The sequence below is a fragment of the Aquila chrysaetos genome, chromosome Z (assembly GCF_900496995.4).
Source record: "Aquila chrysaetos chrysaetos chromosome Z, bAquChr1.4, whole genome shotgun sequence".
In the NCBI taxonomy this organism is placed as follows: Eukaryota; Metazoa; Chordata; class Aves; order Accipitriformes; family Accipitridae; genus Aquila; species Aquila chrysaetos.
In genome coordinates, this window is record NC_044030.1 from 76,504,106 (window position 1) to 76,527,420 (window position 23,315).

General features: G+C 48.5%; 2 protein-coding genes across 10 annotated transcripts in view; both read right to left on the minus strand.

Moving 5' to 3' along the window:
* The window catches only part of RUSC2 (RUN and SH3 domain containing 2), a 61,663-nt gene extending 47,991 nt beyond the window's left edge, over positions 1–13,672 (minus strand). Inside the window, exons 1-2 of one of the 5 annotated variants that reach the window (XM_030004567.2) lie at positions 13,654–13,672; positions 6,102–6,277 (exon numbers count right to left, since the gene is read on the minus strand). The gene's annotated coding sequence lies outside the window, so the exon portion shown is untranslated. Of the gene's footprint in view, positions 1–3,309; positions 3,431–6,101; positions 7,069–13,653 lie in introns of those variants that run through there. The other 4 variants (XM_030004573.2, XM_030004569.2, XM_030004572.2 and 1 more) reach the window with 4 other exon arrangements.
* Positions 13,673–13,974: 302 nt separating this feature from the next.
* Positions 13,975–23,315, minus strand: part of LOC115337248 (phospholipid-transporting ATPase ID-like) — an 88,140-nt gene continuing 78,799 nt past the window's right edge. For all 5 annotated transcript variants that reach the window (XM_030005378.2, XM_030005379.2, XM_030005376.2 and 2 more), the window contains 5 exons: positions 22,694–22,777; positions 21,537–21,782; positions 20,537–20,675; positions 18,543–18,673; positions 13,975–16,705 (listed from right to left, as the gene is read on the minus strand). In XM_030005378.2, the coding sequence (XP_029861238.1) occupies positions 16,484–16,705; positions 18,543–18,673; positions 20,537–20,675; positions 21,537–21,782; positions 22,694–22,777 (822 nt within the window). In that variant the 3' untranslated portion in view covers positions 13,975–16,483. The remainder of the gene's footprint in view (positions 16,706–18,542; positions 18,674–20,536; positions 20,676–21,536; positions 21,783–22,693; positions 22,778–23,315) is intronic.

A 23,315-nucleotide genomic window follows, 5' to 3' on the forward strand; every position in this document is an offset into this window, starting at 1 on the left:
GAGACATTCATTGAAGAGGTGCTTAAAGGCAACAAACAAAGTCATGTGTCCCCATGCACCCCACATTCCGATCAGGGGAACAAGAGCATGCCAGGGTGGAAAGAGCCCTGAAAGAGCCCTCAGAAGCTCTGTAATGTATGATGATACACAGAGCCTTGGCTCAGGCCTAATAAGCAGCAACAATGATGACTCAGAGAGCTCCTTTGCTGACTGGACATGGGAAAGGAGCGGGAAGGAGCAGAGGAACGGAGGAGCAGGAAGCTCCTGATGAAGGACTGATTGCGCAGAGCATGTTCCTGGAAAACCAGAAACATGCTTTTCATCTCCATGACGTATTTCCATCTCCGGACAATTCTGAAGTCTGTGCCTTCAATACACACTTAAGAAAGTACTCTATCGTGTGCACAAACACTGCGTGTGCCTCTCAACACACAGCAAGGAAAAGAGAAGACCAGCTAAATGGTGAGATAGGGAAGAAGGCTAGCAAGGGCTGAGCATGTGAGGTGCAACAGTCCAAGCCAGAAGATGAGTGCCTGCTCTGCTCTCAGTCATTCTCAGGGCAACGGCCAGAGAAAACCCTCAGTCATAATGTTCTAAGAGGACCTGCTCTCCATCCCTGGGAGCATCTGCCAGAATTAGGAATCCCATTATCAGAGAAGGTGAAGCATGGAGTGCCAAACAGGGCTTGTGACCTTTTTAGCAATTTTTGCACATCTGCTGCTTTCACAGCAACTTTCTGTATCAGCTCAAAATAAATCCAGCCCTTCTGAAAGTAAAGTACTCAGAGATTGCAGAAGCATCTGGCCCTCCCTGTACAAAGCCAGAAACTAGCGCAGATGTATCTGGGGGTGCAAACATGGAGGCCAAGGAGGTATAGAGGGGGATTAATGCTGTAGTCCTGAACCCCAGCATCTGAAAGAGAAGTGTGGTCTCCCCTGTCCATGACACTGCTGCTTTCAACTCTGAGCAACCAGGTAAGCCCAAGCATTCTCCCCAAGTTCACAGCCAGGAGACATCTTGGCTCTTTTCCTCTTCTTCTGTGTGCAAGGCTCTGTATTAAGCCATGTAACAGCAATGGGTGCGCTAGTCCCACAGGGTAACTTCTCCTTCATCCCATGTTAGACCAGGCAAGAGTGGAGCCACATCATCTACCCGCAGGAAGGAGCATCTCTGTCTTCAGATGGGGCTTCTTTGAGCATGAGCCCTCCAAGAAACCTTTCTGTGAGCTCTAGGCTCCATACACTGAACACAAGTACTCAGTGGGGTCTGCTGCTTTCTAGTGGGGTCTCCTGTTTTGCAGCACACAGCAGGGGCTGAAGCTGCAGCAGCATGAGAGCAGCTGAACTGCATACCTAGCATAGGACTTGACCAACACCAGGCAAAACCCAGCCTGAGGGAAACAAACTGCAGCTTCCAGCTCCGCAGTGGGATGGTGCATCCTGCACTGGCTACACAGCCCAAGGAGCATGGCTCCCCAGCAATCTCTGCAGTGTGGTCCGGTTTTCAGTTATAGGCACTGACCACACCATGAAAAGGGCAGAATTTTGGAATATAATTTTTGTGTTTATATGGATAGCAAGAATGTCTAGAGCTATAGCTGTGAATTCAACATACAGATTTGATATGTCTTCCACAATTAAACTTATCTCCAGCTACCAGTCCTTGGGATAAACCTAACACAGGGCCAGAATCCCTCCATATGCCATTGCTACAGCCCAAAACTTTTTAGGGAAGCAGCTAGCTCTGGCCACTGGCAGGGACCTGGCAGCAGGCTAGATTAATGCTCAGGTTAACCCCTCCTGGAATTCATGTGCCTCTCTTTAGACCTAGTGATAATACTCAGAACACACAGCGAAAGCTCAGTAGCAAATAACCTAATTAGAAGTGAAAGTCTCACATCCTCTTCGTGACCAGCACATCTGCTGAACCTGAGGGTCAGCGTCCCCTGTGGTCAGCAGGGCAGCAAGAAGAGGAAAACATGGGGAGCCCTGCCGGACCCCCTCCTGCTGCTCCCTCCCAAGGGTCCAAGGCTGCTCTCTATGGAAGATTCCCAACACTTTGGCTGAAATGATGCCAGCATTTGGGCAGGGCTTGGTGTTATTTTTAACGCTTGCTCACATAACTCTTTGGATGAATCCTGGGAAGAGCTTGTCACCAAAATAGTATACTGTGGGCACTATTTATACACCCACTGGCAGCATAGCAGGGTATGCTATGGAGGGAAAGCTAGAGGACCCCCTTCCCTCCTCACAGCTTAGCAACTAGGAATATAGGGGAGCCCTGAAACATGGTTTGTTGTTTGGCCTAGTTCTCAGAAGCGAACCACCACCTGCAGAAGGCTTGATATCCTTGTCTGTCCTGTTTAGGAGACTCTCGTCTACATGGGAGGGAAGCCCAGGTACAGCAAGCTTGGGGATGATGGACGGCTGTGTGCACAGGGGCAAGCACATCCCAGCTGCTGTGGACTAAAAAGGGAACTGTTGTGCCTAAAGACCAGCTAGGTTAGAAGAAAGTGCTGCTGCCCTCCTATTTTATCTGTCCTTGGCTACTCCAGGGAAATCCATCAGGGGCAGGGTGTCTTGGTCATCACGTCTTTTCCCTATACAGCTCCAGTAAAGGTGTGCAGTGGCAGTGGAAGGTGGAGCATTAGATACCAGTGAGGTTCACTGGAAGGAAGGCACCAGACTAACAAGACAGACTCTCCTTCAACCCTAGGGACGACAGCAGCCTCAGGCTTTTCCATATCAAAACAGCTTGCCCAAAGGGACTGAAGGAAAAAAAAACACCCAACCGTTTTGAGACTATCCAGGGAAAGGAGGCTCTTCCCCTGTCTAATTTTCTGAGGTAAAAATAACTTCTCTAAAGCCACTTCTGTGCCTGTTGAACTTCCTTAATTTTTGTCTTCTGTGAGTTTCTTCTCCCTCCCCTTTCTCCCAAGACACATTCAGACTGCTCCCTACTTTCACATCCCCTGGAGAAGCAGGTGACATGACGTGCAGAAAATGCACAGGATGCTGCATGAGAACAGAGAAGACAGACAGGCTCTGGAGCACCAGCACACCGTCCTGGAGTAGAAAGGGAGCCAGAGTTTGATTTTCCAGTGTGTAGATAAAAAGAAAATGGATATATGCATTTTCTTTCCATGTAATAGAGGCTACAGCCTAAGCAGCATACTCACTGTTCATCAGAGCTACAGAACAATGCAAAATAAAACCACATACACACTACTAATGGAAGCATGCTCTCCAGGCAGGGGCAGGACTGGCCACATTACTTTTAGCAGAACAAATGGAAGGGATCAGCTCCTACCTTGCCAGATGCAATCCCCCCAGATCATGGGCTCGGCTCACTGCAGCTGGAAGCTGGGTGCAGCAGCAATGGTATGAGAGCAGCAGGGAGAATATAGCATGCAGAGCCAGTGATAATCCAAAGCAAAACCAGCTTGTCCCCGCGTTGGCTCAGGGATCAGCGAGCCGTGCTTTGGGGAGTCTCAGCAGGCAGCTCCCCTGTTGCTGCAGAATGACAGGCGAGAGGCAACATGACAAGGCACTTCTTCCAGATAGGAGCTGGCTCAGGGATTCCTCCAGCTGCCAGTCACCTGCCTCTCCTCGGGCACAGTGGTGCCAGGGTGCTGGTCTCACTCACAGAGCATGTGGGCAGGAGAGAAAAGCGAGGGCTGCAGGCTGCTGGCAATGCAAGGGCCAGATTGCTAATGAAAGCCCCAGTGTAAATACAGATGCACTCTGGAGAGGACTATGGCAGAAATGCAGCTCGTGTTACAGAGAGCCATTTACAGCATGCTCAGAAAGAAGCGAGCGTGATGGGGCTGTGTGGGCTGACTCCACGGTCTGCCTGCTCAGGCAGGGGGGTGGGAGGGCAGCTGCCTGTGAGGGGAGGCTGTGGGGTGAAGTGACCACTAGCATGGGGAGACCCCCCCAGCTCACACTCTCTAGGAGCTCCTACAGCTCCATACACAGCACCTGCTAGCAGTAATGCAAACCTATACAATTTTCCATCCTACGCCTCACCTGGGACAGCCCCAGGCCCACATCTTCTCTGGTGCACAGTGCTGCAGCAGCCCATCACGCCTGGGAGGAAGGTTGATCAGAGCATTGCTCCATCAGTGTGTGTGACCAGCTCATGGTGCTTGAGCCCATTCCTGTTGGCCAGGCACTCTCCCCATGCTCAGGGCTCCACATCTTTGGGACTTACCCTCTCTCTCCAGTTCACTGCCTTTGGCACCTCTTGCTAGGATTCTTCCTTCCTTGCCATTTCAGGGTAACTTACAAGTATTGCAACTGGATTTACACCAAGTAAGGAAGATGGAGGATAGGGACTAGCTTGGCAAAGAAGCAATGTGTCAAAAGGTTTGGGGGCTTTGCTTCCGTTGTGCCCACAGCGGGAACCAGCAGTAGAGAGGTTTTGCAGGTTTCAGCCACTGCCCATTACATGAGCACTGGAAGACCTCAGCAAGAGGCTGAGAAGGAGCTGTTTCAGGATGCATACCACAGCGGGCATAGCCTATTTTCAGTAAGCCCAGTGCCAGACAGACATATAGCTCATGCCAGTGACCTCTGGGTGCCACTGGCGACAGAAGACGGGGAGTTCACATAGTTCTGAAGCAACTGAGGTCTGTTCCGTAGAGGCCAGGGGGACCTCCTTTGAAAAAATATTGCCTATCCTCAAAAGAAAAAGTGTGAAAACAGTTGACTCGGGCAATGTCACCAGTGAGTGCTATTAAAAACCTAGCTTCAAGGAGAGCACAGGGACCCCAAAGTAATAGGTGTATGTCCTGGTGATACCTACCAGAGAGGTGAAGTGAGCCAGGCATCAAGCCAGCTTGAAATGCTCCCTGTTAATGAGAGCAGCCAGGTTGTATCATCTATTGCCTCCTCTCTCCAGCAAACTGCTGGTAGAGTGGCAACCCCTCCACACAACTGGGAAAGCAAGGTTATTGGAGTTAAAACTCCCCATTCCTGCAAATGACGATATCCTTTCCCTGGGCTGACAGTGCCTGCAGTGAGGAAGGTGCTTTATGCTTTCTCCCTCCACAGCGCAGAGGTTCTCCACCACAGCCCAGCCCAGCTGACCTTGGTATGAGGCAACCCTCCCAGCATTGAGCTAACCTTGCACAAGAGAAAGGGAAAACTTCCCAATGTAACCGCGAATCTGGTACAAGGTACAGCTCCCCAGGTCTGTCTGAGACAAAATACAGCGAGGACTTCTTTGCCAAGGGTTCATCAACATGGGCAAGAGGGCTCCAGCCAGGGGGCTGCTTCTCCAAACACGATGAGCCTTCATGACTTATTCTTGCATAGTGACAAACCAGGAGAGACCGCAGTCTCTCCTGGGGTGAAGCAACTATACTGAAAGGCTGGTTCACTGCTAAGCAAGACAACACTGAAGCTGTATCTTCTACCAAGTTGCTTCTGCAGCCAAACTAGTCTCAGCCAGGGAATGGCTAACCACCAGGTGATCCCAAACGGTTTAAAAACCATTCACAACAACACAGGCTCAAATGAGGCAGTTGAGAGTGCTTAGATCAAGGCTGCAATAAGGCTCACCACGTTGCAGCAAAAGCAATCCTATCAAGGCACAAGTGATAGCCCTGCAGCATCCACAGCCTCCCAGGAGCATGAGCATTGACCTTGGCAGGGGAAACCTGTCTAGAAGCTCTCTCCTGTGCTTTCTGACCACACCTGGAGACATGGTGTGAAGTGATACCCACAGAAAATGTGGTTTAGCAATCTGTACAGCCTGGCCTCGTCTCAGTTTGGGAGCTGCTCTTCTGGCGGAAGGCGTCCCTGCCCATGGCAAGGGGGTTGGAACTAGATGATCTTTAATGTTCCTTCCAACCCAAACCATTCTATGATTTTATGATTCCATGATTCCCTACAAGCACTGCTCCACCTCAGTCTGACCCACAGCCCATGTTCATCGTTCACTGGAGGAATCTAGCCATGACAGGAGAGGACAGGCACAGGCAGCACCACTTCACAGGAGTTTACTTTTCCAGCTCAGCTGCCTAAAACCTCAAGCAGACCACCTCCCTCTTCAGTGCCTCGGTTTTCCCCCTGTGAAATAAGGATCATAACACTTACCACGTTGCTGCAGATGTTGTAAAGTTAACTTCATCACGGGATGCTGGCAGTCTGTAACCAGTAGTGAGCATTCTGCGAGACTCTTCTTCCACCCATAAAGCAGAGACTCCTTGTGGCTCTCCCAGGCATTCAAGCTACTGCACGTAGCTTTCTTCACCCTCACCACGGAGGATACGCTGCAAAGACAGGGATCCCCGTTACCCCCAAAAGCAGGAGCTTCAGTCTCTGTACCAGCTGGGTCCAGGCCATCTGCCAGGCAGGAATGCAATGCACCAGCCCAACCTCAGCAGAGCTGTCAAGGCAGCGGAAGGGCTGGGGCTGCACTGCTCTGGAATTCCAGCAACGCACAAACACCCGTCAGCCTGCACCAGCAATGACTCCTCCCTACCCCGGACTGGGCTGAATCACTGGAAATACCAAAACAACGATGAGGTCACGTTCCCAGAGCAAAGAACTGGAGCCAGATATAGCTGCGCGGAGAAGCGTGCTAAAAAGGGACTCGGTGTACAGGCTGGGGGCTCTGGCAGACAGGCACCCCGGGCATTTGTCTCGTTTAAAAACAGCTTGAGGCTGCCAGGAGACTTTTTTTTCTCTGCAGGGAGCAGGGAATTGGGCAGCACTAACAGGGGCTTTAAACTCTTTATCCATCCCACTGAAAGAGGCACAAACATTCGAGCTTGTGAGTGTACAGATTTGGGTTCAAGAACAAGGCAGAGGTAAAATTCTGACTTGATTCTGAGGCCAGTGTTCCCACAGTCTCACTGCAATGCCATGATCATACTTATGCAGTTAAGAATCCCCCTGCAGACAAAAATGGCAGACAAAAATCGTAAGCCCATTACTGTCTGGTTGCTTTTGCTACAGCCTCAGCCAGCTTCCATGACAAAAACATTGGTTTTGTAAGTTTTCAATGGGGTGAGCGGCAAATAACAGTGGCTCCTGCTATTGCTCCTAAAATGAGCATCTAAGGCACTCTATTATCAACAAATAGACTTTCCAAGGCAGTGCAGCTTCAGCCTTTCCCAGTTCTCAGCGGAGGGAGACTAGAGACATTTTGCTACTTAGACTGTGAAGGAAATTGCAACATCAGACTTGGAAAGGATAGAGGAATTCACAATAGAATTCGCAATAGCCTGCTCTTTCCCCTCTCCGTAGGACGAGACATTTGGATGGATATCAATAACACCCACAGTTATATGAAGACGAGGCTCTAAGAATCCAGATTTTGTTCCACCAGGACATAGTCCAGATCCTAATCAGAAGCCAAGGGGGAGCACAGATAGCACAGCTAACGCCAGGCATCTCACCTGGCTGGCTGGGCAGTAGTCATTGAACTGGCATACTCTGCAACAACCACAACAGTGTCTGGCACACTGAGCTGGTGGGCTATGCCTGCACCAGTCCCTTTCTCCTGGAAGTGCTTTCAGATTTGCTAATAAAAGATATAAGAAAATCAGTGGTGACCTGTGCGTAACTCCCCCAGGAGAGCCATTGGACCAGAAGTGCTCAAAACCAAATTGGTTAATTTTCAACCAGTGTTTCAGCACGTTCTGGTAACAAGAACCACCATATTGGGTCACACCAAGAATTCCTCTGGTCTAGTGCCCTATCCTTGACATTTTGGCACTGGCACATACATATCACAGAGTATGGAGTGATGTCTCCTAAGGCCACACTCTTCCAGCCTGCAACAATCAGCAGTCAAGGAACTTCTAGAGCTGGAGGTTGCTCACTGACCACCATATTCAACAGCCACTGAAACACATCTCTGCAATCGAGGTGTCTGGTTCCTTTTGGAATCTGTGTGTATTTTCAGCCTTCATGCCATCTCGTAGCAACATGTTCTGCAAATCAACTGTGTTGAAAAAGGACTTCCTTAACCTCCTGCCCAATAAATAATTTTGCTGGGCATGCTTCCTCTGTGCAAAGTTGAGTAAGGTCATTCCTTACTCAACATCTTCCCACTGTACACTATTTTACAGGCCTTTACTCTTTGCCACTATCATCTACTTTTCCCTGTTTAATCTCTCTTGCTACAGAAGCTATCCCAGTGCCTTAATCATCCTCATTCCCCTTTCCTGTATCATGTCCAGGTCTATACCACTCTTTTTGAGAGAGGGTGACCAGACTGTATGTGGTACTCAAGATGCAGGCACAACATGACTGTATACCTAAGTATACAAGAATATACACCAGCATTTTTTTATTTATTCTTTATTTCCAGTATGAGGTCTGCCTTTTTGGCTACAGCTGAACATTAAGCTGATGTGCTCAGATTAACGATCCACAGTGACTCCAAAGGGCTTCTTGTGGGCAGTGAGAAACTGTTCACAAATCACCATTGCATGCATAAAATTGTGGCATTTATCAGCAGTTTTGCAAGACACTCCCGTAATTCTTCAGGCAGTTTTCAAACCAACTACCCTGACTAACTTAGATTCATCAGAAAATTACAGTCGTCGCTCCGTCTTCCAAACCATAGCTATATGTGTTGCCCAGCATTTGTTCCACAGAGATCCCCATAGGACCCAGGCACTGCAGGTACCAGAGCTTTGATGCATTGCAAAGCATGGCATTTGACAAGGAGTGCTCTAAGCACAGTGAGCAGGAATGCTCCATCTCAGTGGGGTATCCCACCACGGCCTGATGCAAGGAGCTGTGGAGCTCTAAAACTCGTGATCTGCAGCTGAACTTGTGCTGACACAGGGCCTTGCACAGGTAGACAGCTGTACCAGATACTCCACAGGCTCCGCCAGGCACAGTCTCAATGCTGTGTATATGGTAGCACAACCATTACAGCAGTAGGATGGCCACACTCCACATCCCATTGCTGGGATGAAATTAGCAGCACAACAATTTGCGTTCACACACCACTGTCTGAAACAGCGTCTTGCCCTGGCACGTGTGGAGGATCCTGGTGCAGTCTGAACCACCCATTGTGAAATCAGCCAACAAGAAGTTCTTCTCGTGAAGGACATGAACAAGTCACCCAAGAGCCACCACCACTGTAGCGCATGGTTTTCTGCAAAGCAGTTGAACTAGCAGAGAGGTTGAAAGCATCCTAAGGCAGTGTACTCCAACAGCAGACTTTACAGGTTGTGCCAGACAGATACTGCTGTCAGCCCAACATTTGTGACAGCAGCCCAAGAGCTGTCCATGGGGACACTGTTCAGAACCGTGACTGGTTCCCCTGCTCCCGATCCCTGGCAATGTGGTTAGCACAACTAACGCCATTTTATGAGGCGAGCAGCCATTCTCGGTGACTGAGCAGGTGACATATTCCTTCCCTTCTCCTCTTTATCAGGCCCTGAAGGCCCTGTGCACCAAGTAGACAAACCAAACTGATTTCCTCTTCCCCTCCCTGCTGGCCTTAATGTTCCTGGTACCCAGGAACCTGTTAAGAAAATAAAGCTTTAATTGTAACTATGATTCAGTGCCATCATCGTTCTGCCAAGGATCCCTAAAAGAATCTGTCAGTGCTGTGTGACAGACACAAACTCCCATCCACAGCTCCTCTGAGGACTCAGTTGAAAGTGCAGAGTCCAGGGCAAGGCTTAAGGGCTACAAAGATGCTCAGGAAATACCCACCCCAGGCACAACAGATGTGAATTATAGAAACCAATATTCCCAGTCCAGGCAAGCACACAAAAGAATGGGAAGAGGAGGGGGAGAACCTGTGGACTTTGGATGAACAGCAGATACCACAAGCAAAACCCCAACCAGGCTTCACATTCCAGAAACAGAGGAACAGAGACCTATAGCCAACAAATCTCAGGAAACACCCTGCTATGTGCCCAGGCCTTTGGTGAAGAACTGGGAATTAAGTGTTCAGTGGAAGGCAGATTGCGTAAAGCCAAGCAGAATTGGGGTAACCAGCCTCCCTGAACATCTGGGAAGGATACAGCAAGCAGAAAAACTCCTCCCAGCCAAGTTTACCCTGAAGGACTCCAAGTTGAGCTGGCAAACCATCAGGGTCTGATGCCTGGCCCAGCTTCAGCAGAGCTTACCACAGGAAAGAGCATCAGGCAGCTACAGCTACACACAATATCTTCATTTCATTTATTCCCAGAGCTCAAAGGTACCATTGCCACCCAGCAGCTTGATGGCGTGAGGAAGGGTGAAGGAGGCATTTCATCTATCCTTCATCTGTGTCACACAAAATATCGCCTGCAGTCCCAGCAGAAAGACAGAAAGGAGGTTTCAGTGAACCATAACCCCTATGTAATATCCTGGTCTGGGATATTACATTCTCCAGCTCACATAAAAAGAGAACAGATATATGTCTTGCACATTGCCCATCAAACACTGCCCAGCCAACAGCTCCACCAACCCATTGAAAAGGCAACACAACCAAGCCACCCAGTAAAGAAAACTCAGGATACCAGGCATCCTGCACAGGAAAAAGTGTCAGACAGCATGTGCTGCCACAGCAAAAACTGAACCAGAAGCAGAACTGCAGGCAGAATACAGGCAACCATAAACCAGGCTTGCACCTTTTGAATATTCTATGTTCCCTTATCCACAGCCTGAAGGTTTTTGAGGGACGCTTGCCAGGAGGTAAGGAAGCCTCTGAAGCAGCTGCTCTAGGTGTTGCTATCTAAGCCCAAAGGACGCAAACCCACTGCTGCCAGCGAAAGGTCACCATACTGGAACCTGGCCCAGCAGCTTCTATGAAGTACACAAACTAGGAGACTTTCAGACTACAATTTTTCAACATGAGAGTACAAATTAGTTTTCTAAATACAGACCTGTACTGTACATGGAATGAATGGCCTGGATGCCTGTGGGGCTGATGGAAGGTAGCACTCTACTCCAGATGACACAAAAGACTTCAGTTTAAAATTCAGGGCAGCTATTGACTCCCTGAGTCACCTTAGTCTGCATATTTCAGGCCTCAGCTACCTGCTGAACGAGAAGATACTGATCCTCCCTGACTCTCAGGGGAGGGAGAATGCAATAAAGCTTAAAAGATCCCGGGATCTCTGCCATAAATCCCAAAGTTAAGGGAGGCAAACAGCATTGTTCACTATGTACAAAAGCCAGGCTTCTTTTATTAAGTGCGTAATACGGATGGGGAAGCAGGATGCAGTCAGTAACAAAAACATTTGCCTTCCCTTGAGACACAACACTGAGATCAGACAGCGCTTTGTTTGTAGGGTGATGCATGGGGCTGGAGATAGCACCTATAGGTCTGCCCCAGCTTTGCATTCGGGTCTGGGAATAACCGCTGTCGCAGTGCAAACAAGCCATTCAGCAGCACAGCCCTCACCGGGGCACAGACAGCTCCCCCGAAGCCGGGCACGATGCTTCCAGAGAACCTACGAAAAGCCAGTGGTTGGATCGTATGTTTTCCTAATTCAGAGGAAGCCTGGCGTGGCTCCGATTTCCCGCAACATCTCTTCGTGTCAGGGGCGGGGGGGGGGGGGGGGGGGGGGGGGGGGGGAGCGGGTTGGAAAAGGCCAGATCCATTTATAGCTGAAAAGTCTGGCAGAGGGGTCAGCGCTGTGCGGAAAGGCAGGGAGCTGACAGCTCAGTACAGCCAGCTCCACCCAGCAGCAGAGGCAGGCTGGGGAGAGAGGCTTGGGGGTATGAAAACCAGTTCCCTTCAAGCTGGGAGCGACAGGAGGGAGGTTGCTCCTCCAGAGTGCCAGGGAGAGAAAAACACTCGCTACTTCTGAGTGAATTATAAAAAGTAGGGCAGCAGAAGACTAGCTTTGGAAAAACTGAAGAGCAGCTGAGCTGCAGCTACAGCCAGAAGCATTCGCAGGTCAAGCCCGGGCTGCAGGGCCCTGTGCTCTTCTTCTGAGCCCAGCATCACGTCCACCCCTGCAGCAACCCAGTCCCCTATCACTGGGACAGGGCTAGAGGCGGCTCCCAGAGAGGGAGCTGAGGCTGGGAACTCGCCTTTGCTGGGAGGAATGGCAGCTCCCTCGCTCCAGCATGTTAATATTGGCCAACACATAAGTAGATGTAGTAAAAACCCCTTGCCAGCCCCCATGGAAAAAGCTTGCCCCAGAGGACAAGCCACCAGTTTAAAGCATCAACATGTGCAAACTTACGCTATGATGACTTCAGCTCCTCCCCACATTACCAGAGAGGTATTTATTTAGCTAACACAATTTAGCTAACAATTGTCCATATTCACAAGTAAAGTTAGGGGGAAAAACCACTAAAGCTGCGTTAGGGATCACAGAAATGACGAGGCTGTAAGAAAAGTAAATGCAGTCTAGACAAGGCAGTGATATACAGTGCTATTGTACAGGCACTGATGACAGGAGCATCATACAAAAAAAATTCTGGTCACCCGCATTTAAAAATGATAAACTCAAATGAACAGGTGCAGAAAGGGCCTGGGGGAAAGAGAAAACCTATCAAACAAGAAGAAACTTAAGAGCCTGGCTTGTTTAGCCTAGCCAAATGTAGGCAGAGAGCGGATAGGATTGCTCTCTAAATATATCACAGGAGACAAACAAAACTGCTGAAGCAAAAGGATAATGCTGGCACGACAACACGAGAATAAATGCACTGTGAACACATTTAGGTTGAAAATTAGAGGGGGAGGAAAAAAAAAAAATCAACCATCAGAAGAGGAAGCTTTCCAGCTGGAACGGGTGGTTTTAGGATGAATTTTTATCAGTGGTCTGACGGGGTCATAGAACATAGCGCCTCTGCCAACAGATATCCAAGAGGTCCTTTACTCCTGTTTTTTGTACCCAGCTGGTAATTAGCATGGGTTATTATTCAGACAGCTCCTTTCTTACAACAGACTTTGTTGAGCATCACTCCAGTTGGAGAACCTAGGGCAAGCATGCAGTGCTCCTTCACTCTCCCATTCCGTAAGAGCTGCTCACAAGTAATGACTTCCAGGCTACAGGTCAGTGGAAGAGAGTTGTGTGGACGCACACGGATAAAGTGAGAGCCACGGGGCAGCCTAGCAGGAATGCAGGTGCTAGCTACAGTTAGCCATGTAAAACACCCTTGAGGTGCCTCTGCCCAAAAGCACCTGATGCCCCCCACTGTTAGTGGCAGAGGTTGCTCCACGTCACCCTGTTGGATTCAGGGGAGAGAGAACATGCTCTAAGCCCTCCTCTGCTACAGTGTGAGAAAGGTTACCACATCATCACTGGTTATCATCAAAGTGTTATCATTCTTGATCCTGAAACTGCTGCCCAGTGGGCTGGTGTTTAGCTACTACAGCAGAACAGAGTGTTCAAACCATGAACCTCTACAGCATGGAATAATGAGACAAAGGGGGGGGGGCGGGACCCAAAGCACATTTCAGGGATTAATTTTTTATCTATTTATCAAATCCAACAGCTTCATAAAAGACTAAATTATCATCCTCAGACCGATGACACGCACACACACAATCCCCCACCTCCCCCGGGGGACGGCGCACACGAGGAATACCGACCCTCCCACACCCCACCCACAGGGCTGCCCGCTCCGCTACGGACAAAGTCCCCCTCCCACAGGCGGCGGCGGGGGCGGCGGCGGCGGGCGGCGGCGACCGCCGCCGCCCGCCGCCGCCGCCCCCGCCGCCGCCCCTTACCAGCCGCCTGCTCCGCTCCGCTCCTCTGTTTACAGCCGGGCGGCGGGGCGGGATCTCGGCGCTGCCCGCCCGCCCCCCCCCGGGAGCTGGCGTCCTCCTTCTAAGGATGTCTGACGTTTCCTCTTAAGTTTCTTAGTAAAAGATCCCTGCTGCATCCAAAGTTTGGGAATTTGATTGTCTCCCAAATCGGGATAGGGTAGGAAAAGGGCTATCATCTCAGATCCATCCGCCCACAGACCGTCCTCCCGCTTTAGAAGGTCCAGGAACAACATACACATCTAGTTATAAACTCCCTTGATCAATTAGCAGAGTGGCAAGGAATTGGTCATCCCAATATTGTCTTTTTATTTAAAAAAAAAATAATTACAAAATCAGGAGTGATGTAGGACAGACATCACTGCCAGTTGATATATTTCAAATGCTGATCTTGTCAAACCACTGAAATATTTGTATCTGGTGCAAGTTCACCAACAGCTCTATTATCCCCTGCACATGCTATGCAGCATTTGCAAATCCCCTTCAGCCAGAAGGTGAGTGCTTTGCACATAAACCATATGAGAAGAGTGACACAGTCTCAGAGTTGCCTTGCTCTGTAAGCAAAAGGTCTGCGTCTCTGCTGTTCTGCATTATATCCTGCTGCATTACATGCTAGGAACCAGCTTTGACAGGACTGTAGGTCCACAGACCAGCCTGGGTAGCGTGGGGATGTCTGCTTACCTGCATAAATTCTTTTCCCTCTAGCCCCAGAGAGGCTGTGAAAGACATAATCCTCACCAAAAAGCCATGATTGTCTCTGCAAAGTGAATGGTAAATCAGAGGCCTGTGACAAGCACTAAATATCACAGCGGTTTCCTCAGTCGGTGTGCAGGCTCTCACTTTACTTAGGTATCTCCTTGCAGGGGAGATCAGCGGATTAGAATTTGCTCCTTCCCTCGCAAGCATCTCCTGGCTGCTGAAGTCTGGATCCTGTCCCAGCTCTAGTTTTGCACTGGCCATTCTGAAATTTAATAGCACAGTTTGCAACAAGCCTCCCAAAGCAGCAGGTGCAACAGACAGTTCTCTGTGCCGAGTTAAACCCAGGGAGATGAAACCTTTTATTAGAGCTTAAACAATCTTGCACAGTAACTGCTGAAACTGGGAACACAGGCAGCAAGGTGGTATACACAGACTGGATGAAATGGGGACATGGCTGCCCTGTTGCCATCATACATTGCCTCCACAGATAGCTCAGAGACTGAAGTCAGAGAGCTCCCAACAAATACCAGATGGTTACTGTGCAAAAAAATCCAATTCAAAAAAAGGAAGGAGTCTAAATTTGTATAAAGGAGCTGAAAAAAATGAAACAGCCAACACTGCTTAGTCCGCTGCACAAAAAAGCGCCATTAAGACAGCTCAGCAGTGCTGGCAGGACAGACTCTGATGCTGCCATGCTGGCCTTCTACCCAGTAACGCCGCTGATTATGGAGCTCGCCCAGTCCCTCAGGATCACCATGTCTTCGGCTGCGTCTGTGCATCTTAGGTCCCTCTGCTGGCAGTCAGACTGATAGGATTTTCAGCTCTCTGCAACTCATGGTTGACAGATGAACTCTTCCCAAATAAAATATTAGCCAGCACAGAGAAATTCTGCAGAAGCTCCTGAGCCCTCACTAAATTCCTCTGAAACTTGACCACACCACTCCTCAGGGAGGGTAAGGGAGCCACCAGGTCATGCTTGATCCCTTACACTGAGCAACAGCACCGGTGGAGTAAAGGGCAGGACACCCTGCACTAGTCGTGAAATAGCATCTCTGCCTCTGATACTGCTAGTGTGATCTCCATCAAGTCAGATATGCGTGTGCCTCAGTCTGTTATGGTGGGAGAGACACCTGGTGCTGGCAGGTCAGATGAGCCCTAACCATGACATGGGCTTCTCAGGGCCAGATTTTACGGCTTGATCCGTATGGGAGCCTAAGCTTCTTCTGCCCTTTTATTTTAAGTCTAAATGAAATGGCTGGTGCCCAGCTACAAAACCTGAGAGGGCTCTGAGGACAATGATCTTTTACAAGAGCAGATTTGCAATGCAGATAGAACAGAGCAGGCTGATGAATGTCAAGTCCTTGTCCCTTGACCAGCTAAGGGTTTCTCTGAGCTTGCAGCACTTCCCGACTGCAGATGTGGGAAGAAGGCGGTGTTTGGGCACTGGCCACCTCTTGAGAAACTGGATTAACCATTAGTTTGGAAGGAGGTTATTTCCAACTCTTTCCTTCCAAAGTGCCTGTGTACAGTCAAAAGGCTACAGAATTACACATATTACAAAGATTGGGGATTGGGGGGTTGTGTGGCTGGACCGAAGGCACACCTGGGGTCAATACTGTCACCCCAGTAATACGGCCCAGAGTGGATTCATGACAGAAACAAAGGCATGCGAATGAGAAAGACATCACCAATTCAGCCTCTTCCTCAGCCTGGACTTCTCTTTGCTCTGAGGTATGTAGTTAAAGGGAGGAAAAAAAAATAGCGTTACGAACAATCTCAGGGAGCAGAGATGCCTCCCGCAGCATGTTCTCTCTTGTTCCAGGGAGGGCCTCTGGGATATCATACACCAGCTCTAATTCACCCTGCCCACCTTCCCTGGCAGCAGCACACCTCTTTGGAAAAGCAGCTGGAGTCAGAGCATGCACATGGGTGGAAGGAAAGACCCAAGTCCTTGATTTGGTAGCCCAGAGGGCAGATATCTGGGCAGCCACCGGCTTGGTGCTTTGCAGGGCGCACAGCCTCCTCTCCTGACAGCCCTTTACTTTGGTTTGCTTTGTTGTTTTTTTGTCTTTTTTTTTTTTTTTTTTTTTTTTTTTTACAGTCCTTTGTGTTTATGTTTGTCACTATTTGGTGAAAATGTTCCTGTTGTGGCAAAAGGTGATTTTGGTCGCATATTTCTCCCAGACATAATGAGTGCTCCAAAGCCGTGCTGATGGGAGAAGGCGTAGCCGGAGCGGCGGGTGCTGGTCCGACGCAGGCGTCTCTTGGGTGACGGTGGAGGTGGACGCTTTTTGGCTTCTTTGATCTTGAGCAGGACCTGAAATCAGAAAACAAGATGGAAGAAGTGGGAAGTGCATAATTATTCACAAGGACAGTAAAAGAGGAGCAAAGAAAGGGAAACAGAAGCGGGGGTCCAAAGCCAAAAATGATTGGCAAAACAGGGGGGTGGCAGGAGCAATTGCAGAGCAGGAGCTGAACTGGCAGCGTAGGTTGGCAGCCTCCTACAAGGAAAATGCAACCTTATTCTAAAAGGGGTTAATGAGAGTGTCATCTGTAAGTGATGGGAGGGCATGGTTTCACTGTATTGTTCCTCACAGCTCTGTGATGCCTTAGTTGGGGTATTACTGCAGCTCTTTTAGGCGCTTCAGTCAAATAACCCAAAATGTGGAAGTCATCTCAACAATAGATAAAAGCCCAGAAAACAAATAAGGAAAAATTTAAAAATTGGCTTACTTAATCTAGAAAACAGACTACTAAAGGGGATCTCCAGTATGTAAAAGGTCGTTGTGATGAGGATGGTGATCAACAGATTCTCATATCCCTTGGTAGAAGGGAACGAAACAATGCACTTTATTTGTAGGTAGTGGGCTCTCTGCTCCCACGTAGCCACCGAGATCATCTGTGGACAAGCATCTTTTCAGAAAGGGGCTGTCAAAGGCAGGAGGCCAGTACTGAGTGCCAGCGGCTCAGCAGAATCCCCAGCCACTGGATCACTGTCATTCCTGCTTGGGACAGTGGCAGCTGTAGGTACTTGGCCTCTCTAAGCATCAGGTCTGTATTTCAGTTCCTCTCATACTGCCAAGTGGTTTCCTCTGTACAGCAGGAAACCCAAACGCTCGTCTCCCCTGACAATTCACTTCTCAGAGGAGCTAGAAAAATAAAGTGATTTTGCACTAGAGAGATGCTCAACCCAAGCACTGAGGCTGGGATTCTGGGCCACAGCTGTGTCGGACTTCTGATCAACTGAAGGGTAAACTCAGCTCATTTTTACACACCTGAACTGCTTCTGTGTCCTGAGGACCTTACATGCTAGCAGTCATCTCTAGCACCCACCTAGCCCCTCTGCAAGGGCTGAGAATTCCCCTTCGCTCATTCTCCATCAGTCCTGGAGCACGTAAGGAGCTTGACAGACATCCCAAGGATGATCGGGGCGGCCCCTGGGGAGCACTGAGGTGCATGCCCCTGGGGCTGCGCTCAGAGACACTCGTTTCTCGCAGCTCAGTGCAGGAAGAGAAAGGGAGCACCAGGTGGCAGCAGCATTTAGCAGATGCTCCTCTTTGAAAGCGAGCCCGGGGAGCTGTGTTTATGCTGGTGTTCTGGAGGAGTCCATGGGCTGTGGTGAGCTGTGCACTTCTGCCCCCTCCACCTCTCCCAGCCTCTCCTTGCCCAAGTGGCCTTATCTTCGTATTCCTGGGGATGGGAGGGCAGCTGGTTTCAGAGGGGGTGTATAACCTTTGGCTACCAATGAAGTAAAAAAATCCCCAGCAAACACGTACGCCTGGGTAGAGGGTGAAGGTCTGCGGGCTGCCAGGCTAAAAACTGTACAGCAGTAGGGCAGGAGGAACCCGCCATTGCTTTGCCACTGAGCCACAGCACTTAAACCCTGCACTTAACAATAGTGCAGCTTCCTTGCTCCAGTGCAGTCTAATCCACACCTAAATAATCTCAGCCTTGGCCCCAGCTGCAGATGGTTTGAACTGTGCCAAAACCCAACTTCAGTCCTCCTTCTCAAGGGACCAAGGGACAGACGGATGTCAGCACTTGCACCTACAGGGACATATGCTCTGAGAAATGCCAAGCCCATGCAATATGGCTCCACAGTAAGCTTAGGTGGTAGTAAGCAGTATTTCTGGTTTAATAAGGTATCTCCTTACTTTATCATTGGGAGTTGGCTTTAACTGAGCCTTCAGGAATCGAAAGCCAACTACAGGCAGCACACAGAGGGTGATGCTGAGGAAGATTGCTAGCCACACGTTTGGTTGGCTGAGAGTGTTTCGAGCTGTACCTGAAAAACAAAAGCATGATTAAAACCGTAACAGCAGCATCTCTCACCATCATTCACCTGTACATTTCACTCTCTGTGATTCCAAAGCACTTGGCAAACAGAACAAAACACAAAGCAGACACCATCTCCAACAGTGAAATCAACTTGCTGTAGAGAGGACAGCAATACCAATACCACTGTCTGGGAGGAGTAAAGAAAAATGCAACATCCAGACACAACGGCAGCAACAACTCAGGGAGACAAGGATGTCAGAGCGAATGCCTCATCTCTTTACAAAGAGTCAAATCATTGCAAAGGATTGGTATAAATGTTCAGGACACCTTCTTCAGCAGCAGTCCAGCCCTCTCATCTTTTGCCAGAACTCTTGTGCAAAAGGAGGAATTTTCTTACCAGCACCATTTCCTGAAGCATATGGAGTACTGACTCTGCCCAGCAGACAGTACGATCACAGCCCTTTACTAGAGGAGCATGTGTTGCTCTGGGTGTCTGCACGGACAACATAGCCTGATGGGTGTATTGGCAGAACAACTGCCATGTGCTGGCGTAACACTGCCACCTTCTTTTAAACCAAAGTGCTCACTTCAGGCTCCTCCAAAACTGAAGGAATGTAAGATAGAACAAACAGTCTGCAAAACCCTCATTACAGGGCTTAATGATGCTGCTGTTGGCAGTAAAGTTGCTGAATGTTTTCTTTTCAGTTGGCCCAATTCTGCTGTAATACAACTCCACTGAAATTAAAGTAAACAAGTTGTCTGAGTCCAGACTAGAAACACTTTCCTTAAAAATGGTTTCAGACTGAGACCTTTTTAAGTGGCCCTCAGCATTAGCAGTAGGCTAATTTGACCTATGTAGTACCAACAGAGCAGCAGATAGAGATATCCCTGGCAAGTGAGTTACCACCTGTCTTTGGAAATTGAACAGACACTCTTCTCTCACTCACCATTTTTGATACTAAAAGTCATCTTACAGTGTATGTGACCATCTGCTTGGAAAACATGTTGCAACAACTGACCTGCATCTCAGATATTTCTAAAATGGCCAAGCACCTTCGTATTGAAGTGAAGATGGGCAGAACAAGTCTTGGCTTAACAATTCATCGAGAAATAAAGGCATTGATTAATACACCAAACTGAGACTTGAAACAAAAAGCGTTGGGATTTCAGAAGTAGAGTCGCATAACAATGCTGTATTAATATTGGCTATGGATGCACAGAGCTATTAAAAACATCTAAATTACTTTGCTAAGCTTTTATCTTCCTCCTGGTTAAAGTCTCAGGAGATGGACTCCTTTTTATGTTATCCTTCACTTTTTGCATATGCTCAGGAATCTGTTATGTAGAGTAACTCCAAAGACCTGGTCATCTCTGGAATTTTTTTTGCTGGGAATTTGCCATTTAACCTGGCTGAGGGCTCATCATAATCACATGACATTTTTCTCATGTTTAACTGGATGTTGTACTGCTGTGCTTTCCTATAACAACATGTTAAGCTATTTACAAAAGAACATGCATCCTTCTGCAAACAAAACACTCCTAGATATCTGTAAGAATTGGACACCTGGAAACAGAATATAAAAGAGCAGCATTCCAGCCAGCTCAGTAGGTTTATTTAAAGGACCATTCCTGTGGCTGCATGTGAATGTGCGTTCTTATGAACGTGGCACACGTTCGCTTCGATGGATGAGATTCAAAATAAGCATTCCCAGCAGCCCTCAGAAATACCCTGGCACTTCTTGTAGAAAAAGCAATCAATATACTGTTACTGCCTCTAGAGAGGCAATAACATGTACTAGAAATACTTGACAGATTTAAGCCCCGCAGTATGCCCATTTTGAGTGCAATCCAGATTTGTCCCAGGGCTTACCAATGAAGGGAAAAGAGGCTGTGAAGATCAGGTACATGCCATCACTGTACATGGTGAAGGTGATAGCAAAATAAACAGAAAGGCTGCCCCAGATGAAGAACTGGTTCACAACTGTCCAGTAAGAGGTGTCCAAGCCAATCTGAAAGAATGGAGCAATACAGCTATTGTCAGTGCCTTAATTATTTAGCAGATCTGTGCTGAACACAGCTCGTCTTCTGCTTTGTACACCTGCCCCTGAGACTGTTATTCATTCAAGTCTCAAGAAATACCAAGCCACAGATCATAGGATGCTGGGACACCATTCAAGGCAGCATTAGTATGTTTGCCCTGTTGCTGCCCTCTTCTCAAGCATTCACCAGTGGCCAATACTGGAGACGGGATACTAAGTTCAAATAAGCCATGCTTATGTCCCCACCCCCAAGCTGTGATCTAGCATTGGAAGTTAGGAGAAGGAGCCTACAAGACCCCAGACAGCAGAAACAATTATCTAGGGAGGTGTGGTTGATTGGTTTTCTTTTAAGAAGTTTCTCTCATCCTGCTAGTACCATCTGAATTTTGTACCACCAAGCCTTAGCTACGTCTCCCAGCAAGTGCAGGCCTAGCATCTGCATCATGCGTGGGGCCAGGCTACAGAGACAGCCCCATAATGGAGGCCCTATAAATAACTGCTTGACAGCAGGCAGACAGTCCTGTGCTTCAAACCCGTCCCATAAAACTGGAATGAGTCCTTCTCTATTCCCAGCCTTAACTGTTTTGTCTGTTATGACTGCAAACTTCCCAAGGCAAAGACTCTGCTTTCCTGTCACCTTGCTCTTTCATAACATACAAATCTGTTGTTCTGTTGAACTGAGGAGAGTAATCTGGTGTCAAGAGACTTTTTTTTGCAAGAATGCAAGATGCAGCAGCAAATACAATGCTATCAAGATCCCAAGTGGCCCTCCAGATGCTGCCTTCATAAAACAACATCTAATTCCTAAAAATATTACTTGGGATGCCTTACCTGTACAGACACCACAATCAGTAAGCAGGTCTGGGCCATCAGTGCAAAGGACTGGTAGTCAGCAATGGCCTTCCCATCACTTCTCATTGTATTATACATGGCCCCATAGGGGATGAAGAAGAGAATGAGGGAACTGTAGATCCCTTGCATCATGCACTTGACAAACACTATTTTGTTAAAATACAGGTTCTGCTGGCCAGGCACATATAGCTGAGGAAATAGCATGCTCCAACGATCATCCACATCCTGAAAGTAGAGATAGGATGGTCAGATTTGCTGGCACCTGCCCAACTGACCACACAAGACTGCTTAGGGTCGCCATGTCCCTGTGCCATGTATTTCTATGAGAAAATGCTTAGCACACAATTCAGTCAGTTGTGCTGACTAGCATGCCACATCCCAAGGTCACCTAAACATATTTTCCATGTTGAATTTCACCTTTCTTGTGCTGAGAAAACTGACAAGTGCTGCAAAAAAAAGGAAGGTACACTTCAACTTAAGCAGACTGCATGGTCTGCCCTCCAGAGAGTTGCCTGGAAGCTAAGGGATAGAAAATACCTCCCCTGGGTCCACAAACAGGCAAGGCTGGCTGACTTGGGTCCCCTAAGCATCCAGAGCTGAACACTGTGAACCACTGCAGTGTAGCAAGTTCCTACTTATTTAACTTGTAAAAGGCATATAGGAAGAGCTTTATTGCTCCTGTGTCTTGCCAAACAGTAATAATGAGGTAGAAATGTGTATCTGAAATTACTGCAGAAAGACTTCCACTAGAAAGGCTGAACCTGGAACACCTGGTTTCAGAGAACTAGTTCATTCATTGTTTTGTGTGGTTGTTAAAAAGTTCAGGCTTCAGGAACACAGCTAGTAAGATATGACTACTTCAGGGGAGTGTTGCAATGGCAGCTTTTACTGTAATCAACAGCCTAGCCCAAAAGTCTCATCACACACTGTAAACCACCAGCCAAATCAGGATAATACCCCATCTCCTCCCTGGTCCGTCCTTTTTTGTGCTCTCAGGTCTCACTGGCAGGAAACTGTTTCAGGGGCTACCACAATAGCTAGCCAAAAAGTCAGCTGCTTTTCCTTCATGGAACCAGCTCAAAGTGCCTGGAGATAAAACCCCTATAAAAAAATCCAAGTGGTGATAGAAACAATACCTGATCGAAGAGGCTCATTCCAAGCACTGGGAGGGAGGTATATACCAAATTGTAAAGCGTAATGAACCACTCATCATAGACAGTCTGAAAAAAGAACAAACAACAGAGCAGGAAGTTAGCAAAAGGCTGCCTTTTCCACCTCTTTGAAAGCATACACAGTTAAATGCTGGAACATCTTGGTTTGAGATACTACTGAGACCAAACGTATAAGGTGACTCAAGCTCAGCAGCCCTAAACAGCTCATCACCATAAGCTGTGGGAATACATGGGGGAAGGATGACATTACGCTAGCCCTGTTTGCTCAGCATCCACTACTGACCGCAGCCGGAGCAGGATCCACCCCCCCACCATCACCCCCCCCACCCCACACCAGGCAGCCAGCGGGCAGGGGCGGATGGCGACCGCCCTGCCTGCACCCCTGCACCTTCAGCCCCCTCCGATTTTTTGCTGCAGGTGATATGCTCCTCTCCCAAGCTGCTGAAGCACAACTGGGGTTAAACTGTTTGCTTCCAATATGCTAACAGGGCAAGCACAGGTCTTAGATCTGCACCAAACTGTTCAGACCTCTGTGTAACCTGTATCCTCATTTGATGGCTGTAGTCACTTCAAACACTTTTGAAAA